This window comes from Erpetoichthys calabaricus, chromosome 10, assembly GCF_900747795.2.
Source record: "Erpetoichthys calabaricus chromosome 10, fErpCal1.3, whole genome shotgun sequence".
Taxonomy (NCBI): Eukaryota; Metazoa; Chordata; class Cladistia; order Polypteriformes; family Polypteridae; genus Erpetoichthys; species Erpetoichthys calabaricus.
Genome location: NC_041403.2, coordinates 6,212,131 through 6,225,588, shown reverse-complemented (window position 1 = coordinate 6,225,588; position 13,458 = coordinate 6,212,131). Strand labels below are relative to the sequence as shown.

Sequence of the window (13,458 nt, the reverse complement as noted above, 5' to 3'; positions counted from 1 at the left end):
ATTTCTGTGCACTTTTTATCAAAATTTTCTTAATGCAATCAAGCTTTTAAACATCTTTATTTTGAGTAAGGGTCTATTCTTCTTATTCTACACCCCACACACCTTTATCAAATCCTGTATTTCTGTAGTGGGTATCTCAGTTCAGCTAACATATCGGTATTATGATGGACGTCACACGCCAGAATTTTTGCCTATTCTTTACAACAAAATGCTCATTCTCTAATGTTAACTTGTTGTGTTACCAAATTACTAACATTTCTTTTTAACTCCCCACTTTTTTTTTTTTTCTTATCCTTTGCGCCTTTAAGTCCAACTCACATAAAATTGCGGCCACAACCAATATTTCCCCTGCGGCTTGCTACACTTATCTCTTAAAATGTCTGACCTAAATTCAGTTCTGCCAACTTAACTGCTTCACGGGAGTTTGTTTCTCTTATAGTTGCACTCAAAGTTGTCAAGTCACTAAGTCACGGGGGTCCAAGAACTACAAACCTGTATCTTGGCTGGTCTCTTCTTATAATAAATGCTGAAATGATGTTCTCCTACATCCATCAAATACGAAACAAGAGTTACATCTCACAAGGTGCTCCTTTGTAGACTATCTAGGGGACACCCTGGTGGTAGTACAAGGACTACCAACCCATATTTTGGCTGTTCCCCCTTTAACTAGCATTAAAGCAAGTGTCTCAGTATGAGGATGCATCCCATCCTTACCACCAATTGTGTCCCACAGGGGTGCCATGCTCTGTTCTTTTTAGAAGTACAGCTCATAGTACAGCTAAAATGGAACTTCGGTCGTCAGAAGAACTGAGCGATGATTGCACTGATCCCATGGCTCCTCTTGTATATATAAATGATTATACTACAATGTATATTGAGGGTGTAAAAAAGGGTAGTGGGGGTGTGGAGCTTCATAGTAGCTTGGCATCAGTGATGGTGTTAGACTGAGAGCCTGTGGGCCACAAGGATATGAATGTTGTATTTTAAAACAAGTTAGCTCTATCTTTTCTTTTGTACCATATTTCCATTCTTTTAATATTTCTGTCATGGTTACTCAACTGTGGTGGGGTTGGCACCCTGCCCGGGATTGGTTCCTGCCTTGTGCCCTGTGTTGGCTGGAATTGGCTCCAGCAGACCCCCATGACCCTGTGTTCGGATTCAGCGGGTTGGAAAATGGATGAATGGATGGTTACTCAATGGGGTATGTACACCGGGTTCAGACTATGAGCTGCATTTTTTTAAAAACAACACATTCCCAGGGATCATGAGCCCCCTTGCTAGTCACAATTGGTGGTGAGGACGGGATGCAGCCTCATGCTGAACCACTTCCTTTAATGATAGCTAAAGTGGGGATCCAGCCAAAATATGGGGTGGTAGTCCAAATACTACCACCAGGGTGTCCCCCCTGGATGTCTATAACGGAGAACCTTGTGATATTTAGCACTTGTTTCCTATTTGATGAATGTAAAAGAAGAATTATTTTTAGACTGCATTTCTCATGAGGTGTAGTGTCAGACTTTATTTAAGATATTTTTTGTAAATTTGTGTCTCCTCTTTGTCACATTCTTATTTACTCATTTCTTTTTTGTGGTATGGAGAGTGACTGCTGTTTTTGTTTTCAGGATACGACCGTACTCATTAATCTGAGCTCAGTCCTCAATGACAAGAATGAGTGGGAGACCCCTGACACATTTAATCCTGGACACTTTCTCACCCCGGATGGGAAGTTCCAGCGAAAGGAAGCCTTTATGCCTTTCTCTGCTGGTAATGGGAATTTTATTTTTGCAATTTTTAGATGGGTATGGAGCTTACTTTTTTTTTGTCTTTTCAAAATAAGAATAGCCAATGTCTCTTTCTTCTTAATTTTACGAGGTGTAACAGATAGAGGCACTGTCGACCCCTTGAACCCTCAGATCAGTTGTCAGACACCAGATAAAAGTCCAATATGACTTTATTTTATAATAACTATGTGCACCAAGCACACTCCACTCCGCTATACTCATATAATAACCCAATAATAAATCAATAATCAATCAATCCTCCACTCCCAGACGCGTTGCCACCCTTCCACCCAGCTCAGCTCACTCGTCTGGGTTTCCCACATTCTTTTATAGTCCATGACCTGGAAGTGCTCCTGAACCCTTGTCCATGTGACCCGTTAGCATTTCCGGGTTGGATGAAAACTCTCCTTCTTCATCCCGGAAGTACGTCGTTTCCTCTGTCGCAGTAATTAAGACACACTTCCGGGTTATAGGGCACATGTAAGTCCTTGAGCCTCCCTGCCACGGTGTCCAGCAGGGTCGGGAATAAAAACTCCATTGTCCATGATTCCCTGCTGGTCTTTGGGGCACTTCCATGCTACAGGGAGGGCTCCATCTAGTGGCCTGGGGGTATTGGTCGGGATGAATGACTGGCCATCTCCCACAGAGGTTACCAGTCTTGTTCTTATACAATGTAGGATATCATTCTGCATTTGAATTTTTATTTTTCTTGGGTTTAATACATTTTTGTTACTAACCCAATGTTATTTCTGATGCTTTCCCAGAGAGTACTCAGTTGTTCAGAACCCACAAATATGGAGACCCTTGTGAGGTCCGGTGCTCCTTCTCGACCACTCAGGTCTGCTGATGAATGGTGTCTGGTGACACCACCCCTTTGAGGCATCAAATCTCAATCCAGACTCTTTTCACGTGTAGCTCCAAGCTGGTGGAATGAACTGCCCACCCTCTATTAGAAATTCTGACTCCTTCAGTGTGTTTAAGTTTTGTGTTTGAAGACCCTCTTGTTCGATGAATTTCTGTCTATCTGTCTGAGTACCTGCACTTTAGAAGAGGTCACCCACCTAAAGCTAAGCAAGCTCAGGCTTGGCTGGTACTTGGATGGGAGACCATGTAGGAAAACCTTGGGTTTCTGCTGGCAGAAGGTGTTGGTGAAGCCAGCAGGGGGCACTTACCCTGTGGTCTGATTGTGGACCCCAATGCCCCAGTGCAGTGATGGGGGACAGTGTGCTGTAGTAATGGCACCATCCTTTGGCTGAAACATAAAACTGAGGTCCTGATTCTCTGTGGTCATCTTTCAAAAAGAGTAAGGTCCAAGCTAAATTGTCCACCACAGCCTAGTCATTGTGGCCCCCTAATCATCCCCTGACTCTAATTCGCTATCTCTCTCACCACTTCACCACCTAGCAGCTCATGTGTGGTGAGTATAACTGGTGGAGAAATGGCTGCCATCACATCATCCAGACGGGTGCTGCACGTCAGAGGTGGTTGAAGTGGCTCCCCACTTACTATGTAAAGTGCTTTGTGTAATGAGAAAAGTGCTAAAAAAAATGTAAAGAATTATTTTTACTATTATTAGTTCTTAATGGTTTTGAAATGTTCTTGTAACCAGTGTGACTCATTTGTATTGTTCTGAGCTCTTCACTTTTGATGACCAATTTTTGTCCCTGAACTGATGCTTACTCGATTGTGCTGACCTCTTTTGTAAGTTGCTTTGGATGAAAGCATCTGCAAATTGCAGAAATGTAAAGGTATATTTTTCAGAAGATTTTTTGGTATGTAGAATTCAGTTCTATTATTGGGTGTTTTTGCATTGATGCTAGATGCTGCAGCCAGCCTAGTTAAATCTGCTGTGCCACTAAAGCCTAGCAATATGGGCAGTGCCCACTTTGCACTACACAGTAATCTTCACAGCTATAATGTCAGCAACTTACCAGTTTACAAGTAATATGTCAGTGATTGGTTCGGGATACTTTGGAATGATCTGGGCAAAGGAAAGAGCAAATAATGGTTGGGAGTTGAGAGCAGGTAACAACGTCCAGGAGATGAAACTGATGGCGCGAGTTAAAAGTACAGACAATGACTCACCAAAGGACAAACCAGCAGAATGAGCGTCTTTGGTGTTTTTAGGGAAGAAATACAGAATCGCAAGTCAAAAATGGAAAGAGCGTATAAACCAGAGAAGCAGCTAATTCTAAACCGCACTTGAAAACTTGAAGCACTTGCTGACACCAAAGGCGTTTTCACACTCACAGTCCATTTCTTTTGTTCCAAATCAGGGGGTGACTTGTGACTTTGTTCCAATTTCCAGTTATCGTATATACTCGCGTTTAAGCTCTCCCGTGTATAAGATGGGGCTTGGTTTTACTGTATAATTTCCAGCATTTTAGAATGTCAGTCGTATAAGTTGAATGTGGAAAACTCACGCTATTGGTACAAGGGATTATGATATGCTAACGTCCATCTGAGAGAGTAACCATGGAGCACACTGCTTTTTTTTTTTTATGTATAGTGCCTACGTGACCACACGGTAATACCTGAACTATTCAGAAGCGATGCTTGCACTGTTTTGTTTGTTTACACCTTTATCTACGATGGAGAGTTCGATTAAAAGAAAATATGAAGCTGGTTTTAAATTACGAGTTGTTGAAGTGGCGAAAGAAATTGGTAACAAAATTCGATGTGTCTGAGAAACTGGTGCGAGATTGGAGAAGGCCAGAAAAAAAAAATGTAAGTGTCGTACTTTTGAACGGGCGTACAAGTCGGGGTCTGATTTTATGACCGATTTTTCGGGTTTCAAAACCCGACTTATACGCTTAGTATATACGGTACTTCGGTTTCGGTTCATGTTGGAAAGCGCACTAAACACCCTGCTGGGCTTGTCTTTCATTGAGTGCAAACGTTTTTTTCTTTTTTCCTGGGAAAAAATATCACAGAAGGTTCATAACAATAACAACAACATTTACTGTATTTATATAATACATTTTCATACAAAGAATGTAGCTCAAAGTGCTTTACATGATGAAGAAAGGGAAAAAACACAAATAAATTAGAATTAAAATAAGGGAGCAATAATTAACATAGAATAAAAGTAAGGTCCGATGGCCAGTGAGGACAGATTAAACAAAAAAAAAAACTCCAGACGGCAGGAGAAAAAAATAAAATCTGCAGGGGTTCTGAGGCCACGAGACCACCCAGCTCTCTCTAGGCATTCTACCTAACATCAATGACCTCAATCAGTCCTCATTGTATTCAGGGTTCACATGGAAGAACTTGATGATGACGGTCATGTGGACTTCTGGCCTCTAATCCATCAATGGAGGGATTTTGATCAGGTGGTGGTGGCGCAGGTCACCACCCCAGAAAACCGGAAAAAGAACAGAAGAGAAAGTAGCAGTTAGTATGGATTTTGAAATGAATACTATGAATAATAATGATAATTAATTGAATATACAGAGTATCAAGATTAAACTAAAATGAAGCTCTGAGAAAGCCAAGTTAAAGTAATGAGTTTTTTAACTCTTTCAGGGCTGATGTCGACTTTTGTCAGGGGTAGAGGACGGTGATCACTGGTAAACTGCAAAAAAGTCACCCTTATATTTTAGTTCGACTCTCTTTGCTAGAAGGAAAGTTACATAGCTTTGTCAATTTAACCTCGATTCCCTATGCATGCATGAGTAGCGAAGAGCAAACAACCTCTAAAATGGCACTGACATCTGGCGAGAGACCCAGATGCAAATTTGTGCAAAGCAAAATACTCCATGGACGTTTTACGTAATTTCGTTGAGTAGAACTCTGATTTGTCGGACTCAGAGTTTGATGCAAGTGATCTGGAGATGGATATTGAAAACGAAAGTGAGGTACCAGCATCATCTGATTGGTCCCCAGATGATCGTGGGGCTGAACACTTTCATATAGCTGATGCTCCTACAGCAGCATTCGCCTGGGAGGCCCAACCACATATTGTGTTACACTGCAAACACCACCACAACCCACCTGCTGTGCGAAGACAGCCATGCAGCAGGCCCACTGTGCATTCCTGCTGTCCATTGAGGTGCCCCCAGCCATCAGAGATGTAATAGACTTTTTATGTTGATTTATGTGTGAAATCTATTGCTTTGTGTGTTTTTCAGAAAACGGAGTTTTTTGGAAAAAATATTCAGCCCTCAAAGAGTTAAAGTGCTCCACTGTATTAGCCTGATGAATTTCTATCGGTCAGCTATTCCAGATTAGAGGTGCATAACAGCAGAAGGCCGCCTCACCACTTCTTTTAAGTTTAGCTCTTGGAATTCTAAGCAGACACTCATTAGAAGATCTAAGGTTACGATTTGGAGTGTAAGATGTCAGACATTCCGAAATATAAGATGGAGCGAGATTATTGAAGGCTTTGTAAACCATCAGCAGTATTTTAAAGTCAATTCTAAATGGCACAGGTAACCAGTGTAGTGACGCTAAGACTGGTGTGATGTGTTTGGATTTTCTTTTCTTAGTTAAGATTCTAGCAGCTGCATTCTGCACTCGTTGCAATCGATTGATGTCTTTTTTTGTTGGTCCTGAGAGGAGTGCGTTGCAGTAATCTAGTCGACTGAAAACAAAAGCGTGAACTAATTTCTCAGCATCTTGCAATGTTATAAGAGGTCTAAGCTTTGCTATATTTCTTAAGTGAAAAAATGCTGTCCTGGTACAGTGGAACCTCGGGTCACGACTGTAATTCATTCCAAAACTCTGGTCGCAACCCGACTTGGTCGTGACCCAAACTAATTTCCCCCATAGGATTGTATCTAAATACAATTATTCCGTTCAAGACCGTACGAACTATATGTAAATATATTTTTTTTAAAGATTTTGAAGCACAAAAATAGTTAATTATACCATAGAATGCACAGTGTAATAGTAAACTAAATGTAAAAACATTGAATAACACTGAGAAAACCTTGAACAGAGAAAACTAACATAGCAAGTTCATGCTACAACCTTACGAACCGCTCGCTGTAAATACTTTTTTTAATGAGTTTTAAGCACAGGGAAAAAATGAAAATGAGAAAAATCCTTAATTTATACAAAGGCTAACCATAAACAACCAAGAAAACTAACCTTGCATGAGTCGAGTTTTGGCATTAAGGAAGGGGGGAGGAAGAACTAGCCACTCGTAGAAGAATAGTTTTGCAGCAAATCGGCATGAATCTTCCTGGCTTTCTCACATAACATCACCTCGTTTGCTATATCCCCTGCAAGTTGCTTCTCGTTCAACCACACTAGCAACAGTTTTTCCACCTCTTCCAGCACTTGAGGCCTCTACTTGGTTAACACTGTAACTCCATTTGCAACATCAGCTGCTTTAATGGCCTCTTTCTACTTTAGAATAGTCTAAATCATAGATTTTGACTTCTTGTACTCGGCGGCAAGATCAGTAACACGAACACCACGCTCATACTTTTCAATAATTTCTTTCTTTAATTCAATTTCAATTTTCTTCGAACCTTTCTTCTCACCAATACTACCACTCTTCACTTGCTTAGAGGCTATGGTTAATTGCAAATTGAATGCAAAAGCACACGAAATACAGCACAAGAGTTCACAGTGAATGCACGCACATCTGACCGAGAAATGTACAGGGAGAGACTGAACACGTGTGGAAATCATCTGCGTGTATGAACCAGAAGGAAAACTGGCTTGTTCATCACACAAGTGTGTGGTAGTAAACAGATGCAAAGGTTTGACGAACTTTTTGGTCGTAACCCGATTTGTACGCATTCCGAGATGTTCGTGACCCGAGGTTCTACTGTAATCTGATTAATATGTGATTTAAAATTGAGGTCAGAGTCAACAGTTACCCCTACATTCTTTATCTTTGTCTTGACTTTTAATCCTAATGCATCAAGTTTATTTCTAATAACCTCATTATATTCATTATTGCCAATCACTGAAATTTCTGTTTTCGCTTTATTTAGTCTGAGAAAATTACTACTCATCCATTCAGAAACACAAGTAAGACATTGTGTCAGTGAATCAAGAGAGTCTGGGTCATCAGGCGCTATTGAAAAATAAAGCTGTGTGTCATCAGCATTATGCAATGAGATAATCTGACCTAATGGAAGCATGGAGTTCGAAAAGAGCAGTGGACCCCAGATAGAGCTTTGTGGAACACCACATAGAATATCGGGAGTCTTCAAAGTATAATTTCCACAACTAACAAAGAATTTTCTACCTGTCAAGTAAGACTCAAACAAATTTAAGACCCTGCCGGAGAGGTCCACCCACTGACTAAGGCGATTTCTAAGAATATTGTGATCAATGGCATCAAATGCGGCACTCTGATCTAAGAGGATGAGAACAGATAGACGGCCTCTGTCTGCATTTACCCACAAGTCATTGACTACTTTAATGGCTGGAAGACAACTTAACAGTTATGTGCTACTGCTGGATGCCATTTTTGAGACTCTGAAAAATATACATAAAAAAAAAACTCAATGGGGACTTTCAATTTGCTCCCCCAAGTCAAGTCAGGACGTGATAAAATTTATTAGTCTTGTTTTTTTCCACTTTGCGGTTCCAGGAATTGGTAAATCATTTTCTTAATTTATGGAAACAGCATCAATTACATTTAAAGTTAGTAAAAAGGTAACGTTCATCACAAAAGCTTTTATGATGGAGATTGGGCCCCTTTTAGGCAGGGAATGTGTCATTGCAGTCTGTCAAGGAGGTTCCCACAGATTTTGTCGTTATAATGCGTCCTATGTAAATGGACATCCAAAGAATGGGGGGTCTTCCAGTATGTGCCTCTGTTACAAAAAGGACACGTTTCAAAAAGGCAACTGTACAAAGCAAGGCGAGCTCTGTTGATGTCCTTCACTTTTCCAACCATAGATGGATCCGGTGGGTTTCATTTAACTATATGATGTGGCGTAGTCTCCAATGTATGAACATCACCTCAGTTTAGTTTATCTGAAATCACACATCTAATATTTGTTAATAACATTCATTTTGGAATGTTTGATTAACATTTACTAATTCCATTAAAGTTAGTGTGCACATTGAGGGGACGCATAACTTTGGTGGTGTAAAATTAGAGAGTTTGATCGTCTGGCTCACGGGGCACTGCTGTTTGTTTCTCGCCACCACTGTATGTGTTTCAATCGACCCGATCTCAAGTAAATTGACACTTTTTCTTATTTTTTTAAAACACGGTCAACTGGTGCACACAAGAGGGAACGTGAGGTTAAATCAGGTATTCTGGTTACTCTAATCGCCTGGTAATTGTGGCAGCTGTTTTATGTGAATGGTGTTATCTTTGTACCTATGTGCGTATTTATTTTCACTTCTTTGTTGTATTTAATGCTCCATTTTAACTTTTGACTCACACTGTGAATGAGTTTCCATAATTCCTGGCAACAGATACTTATCTTGACTACCAGAGCACACACATATTTTCTACCCATAATGCACAGTATTTCATGTAGTTAGATTGGTCGTATGTTGAATCACATTCATACCTCTTGAGAACCACTCCTGGGTTATAATAATAATAATCTTCACCATCATCCTCTTTAATAAAATCCCTGTGTGCGTCCAGGTGTCCGTGTGTGTCTTCTGGTGAAGTGCGCTTGCGCAGGGCACGGTGCGATGAGCGATATTACTGTCAGAGAAAGTTACAAGAGTTTTACGGAAATAGAAACCAGTATTACTGCGAGAGGAAATTAAAGGTACACAATACAGTGACTCATATTACAGCCACATACAAGCCAGTATTACTGTCAGAGAAAATTAAAGGCATATTACCGACGCGAACGCCTGTATTACCGCCAGAGAAAATTAAAGGTATATTACGGACGTACAAGCCAGCGGACGTACAAGAGTCACAGAAAATTAAAGACACACAATACACGGCGGCAGCCCACGAAGAACGGTCAGCTCAGCAAGTAAACATCAACAAAAGAAAGGCTGAAAGAAAGAAAAATACGACCAACAAAAAGAATGAGGTCAAAGTCCCTTGCCATTTAATATAGACTGTTCCTACTAATGTTTATGCACTACTGTTCTAGCGCCCGTTATTGTAACGGGCTAAATGACTAGTAATAATAATAATTATTTACACTTATATGTTGCTTTTTCTCACCACTTAAAGCGCTTTACATAGTGAGTGTAGAGCCACTTCAACCACCACTAATGTGCAGCACCCATCTGGAAAATGCAACGGCAGCCATTTTTGTGCCGCTACGCCCACAACATATTAGCTGTTAGGTGGGGAAGGGTTGAGAGATAGTCATCCAAATAGAGACAGGGGGTGAATAGGGGGCCAGAATGACTAGGCCGTGGGGGCAATTTAAGCCAGTATTTCACGGACACCACCCTTTCCAAAGGGTCTCAGGATGATTGCTTTGGTCCACACCAGAGTGTGATGTGTTCACATTAACCTAAATGTGTTGGCAAAAATGGCACCAAACAAAATAGGTGTGAACACACCTTAAGAGTTACCTTGAACAAAGGTTCAGGGACACTGAACCTGCCGACGTCTGCCATTTTTACACCTGAAGGTCACTGGTAACCACAACTCTTGTGGTCTCTTGATCCACACTGAGCAGCATTGCATAAAAAATAAATAAACAAGATGGTAAAATAAATCAAGATAATCAGAATTGATTCAGAAACACCCAAAAATAATGAAATAAAAGTGAATTCCACATACCTGAGGACCTGAGGAAAACATTATAACATTACAAACCAAAATGTATTAAACCCAAAAAATATTTAAAAAAATCAAAAATGCAGAAATGCCTGAAACCAGTTATAAGTTAGGCCTTGTGAACGGGTGAACAGACCGAGGAACGGCAATTTAACAAAGAAGAGGAGTCCATTCAGTCCATCTGGCCCTTTTGTTTAGTTAATAGCTAAGCTGTCCCAATATCTCATACAGACTCTTCTTAAAGTTTGTCAAGTTTTCTGCTTCAGAACAAATGTCGGATTACCTCCTTTAATTGTCACAATACAACACCTGCTCTTAGTACAAAAGAAAGGTGGCTTTAAACAGCCTGTCACAAAAGAAGCAACATTGGGAGCTCTGTCCTCGCTGACTGCTCGGTCAAAATGCCACACCACGTTCTGTTGCCCGCCCCTTTTTATTATAGTGTTCATGCTGGAAGGGGCGGGGCCTTCTCAGAGCTCTGTGGGTGGGGCCAGGTGACATTCTTGGATGTCTTCTCAGAGCTAGAAGGGAAAGAGGAGTTACAGTTAGCATCAGCACCCCTTTCTGCCCCATTGTGGTACCGCTTACCTCACTGGAGCACAGAAGGTGGTCCCCAGGCGCACATGTGTGACAGCCTACATAAAGACTAACTCTTACCACCTCTGAATAACTTCAGACTAGCTTTAATATTCTCGATTTAACTTTTTTTTTTTTTTTTTATCAGGAAAGCGGCCCTGTTTGGGAGAACCACTGGCAAGAATTGAGCTCTTCCTGTTTTTCACGTGTCTCCTGAGAAAGTTCACCTTCCGTGCCCCTGAAGGAACAAGCCTGACATCGGATGCCATTACTGGTTTCACGCGTGCCCCTATGCCTTACAAAATCTGTGCCATCCCTCGTGGTCAGACTGCTTGATGTTAGCTTTCTCTTGTTGCTTTTTTGAACCTTACGATGCTTTTCACTGAAGTCTCCTACTCTACCTTTTTAAGTGTTCTTATATATGCAGTTCAGATCAACAAAGATTTTGCATATTAAGTTTATATGAACCCCTTAGGCACTAAGTGATTTTTGGGATTATTGCAACTAAATTACAAACCCCAAAATAAAGTTATAAAGTTAAGCTATTAGTCATTTCGTGTAATAAAGAAACTGCAAATGGCTGAAGAGCAGTGATTGTTAAAAGAAAGTGTCTAACTGATTAAAAACATTTGTTTACACCAATAGCAACTAAATAAAACTATTTAAAATGTGGTGCTTTAGGGTTTTCTTTCCAAAAAAAACTGAATTTTACACGACATAACCAAGACATTTTAAGATGCACAACCCTGGAGTCCATTGTTTTTTGTGACCCAATCTGTCAGCTGTCATTGTGCCAGGTTTATAGGGCATATTCCATGGCATTGCCAAATTCTACTGAGTGGTACAAGGTTCCCCCACTTTTTAAAAGAACATTTAGTCTCCTGCACCTAAAATATCTTTCATAATAAGCATTGCACTTGGATTTATACTGTACATATATATATATATATATATATATACTAATAAAAGGCAAAGCCCTCACTGACTCACTCACTCACTCACTGACTGACTGACTCACTCATCACTAATTCTCCAACTTCCCGTGTAGGTGGAAGTCTGAAATTTGGCAGGCTCATTCCTTACAGCTTACTTACAAAGGTTAGGCAGGTTTCATTTCGAAATTCATAGTGTAATGGTCATAACTGGAACCTGTTTTTTGTCCATATACTGGAATAGTTGCGTATCGCGTCATCACGCCTCCCACGTAATCACGTGAACTGACTGTGAACACAGTATGTACAAAACAAGGAAGAGCCCCAAAGAGCGCTGAAGAAAACATTCATTACACAACTCAGAAGGCAGCGAAACAATAAGAAGCGAGCGAGTGACGCATACAAGCATATTCATAAGTGCAGCTACTGCGGAAACAAAGCACGGTGTAAACCATAAGTTTAAATTAAGTTTATAGAAACGCTCACACTGCCGTTTGCAATACCATATTCGCGACATACAAATTTAATGAGAAGACATGAGGTATAAACGAGACTTTGGATCACTTTGTAACAGAGTTAAAATTGCTGTAGCGAGAAAATTTTAAGTGCCGGGTCTTAGCTAACATTAAATAGTTCATAGACCTACAAAAGGTTGCCATTGATTTGAGGCAAGATTGCTTTTGCATAAACATATATAACTTATATATACATATCTACATATATACATATATATATATACATATACACATCCACATATATATACATATATCAACATATATATACACATACATATGCACACATACATACATACACACACACACATATATATATATATATTGTGATGGACGACCGGCTACGGACTCCGGTCGCCACCCCCAGGCCGCTAGGAGGAGCCTTCCGGACAGCATGATGGTGCCCCAAGTTCCAGCAGGGCCTCATGGACTCTGTAGTTTATACACACAGCCCTGCTGGATACCTTGGGGGCCACCGGGAGTCGCTGTAGGGGGGCTAGTGGGCTCTTGCGTGTCCTATAACCCGGGAGTGCGTCACAGTCACGTGACCGGAGGAAGCGACGTGCTCCCGGGATGAAGAAGAGGATGGTTTGCCCTGACCCGGAAGGAAAACGGACTTGTGGGTTTGGCCAGGAACCACTTCCGGGTCAGGGGCTATAAAAGGATTGTGGGAAGCCCAGAACACTGAGCTGAGCTGGGAGGTAGGAGGGCTAAGTGTCTGGGCGAGGAGGATTGGTTTATTGCAGTAGTTTTGTGATTTATATGAGTGTAGTGTGGAGAGTGCTTGGTGCACTGTATAACAAAAAAATAAAATATTATTGTACTTTTACCTCGTGTTCAAAGTGGTACCTGAGGGTTCAAGAGGTGGACAAAAGCCTTAACTGCTACAATATATATATATATATATATATATATATACAGTGAAATACGTTTAACGCGAAAACGCTTAAGATGAAATATCGGTTAACACGAAATAG

General features: G+C 40.7%; 1 protein-coding gene across 1 annotated transcript in view; it reads left to right on the top strand.

Moving 5' to 3' along the window:
- Positions 1 to 11,709, top strand: part of LOC114658750 (cytochrome P450 2J2-like) — a 53,368-nt gene extending 41,659 nt beyond the window's left edge. Inside the window, exons 8-9 of the mRNA XM_028810794.2 lie at positions 1,623 to 1,764; positions 11,186 to 11,709. Of these exons, the coding sequence (XP_028666627.2) occupies positions 1,623 to 1,764; positions 11,186 to 11,373 (330 nt within the window). The 3' untranslated portion in view covers positions 11,374 to 11,709. The remainder of the gene's footprint in view (positions 1 to 1,622; positions 1,765 to 11,185) is intronic.
- The last annotated feature ends 1,749 nt before the right edge of the window (positions 11,710 to 13,458 follow it).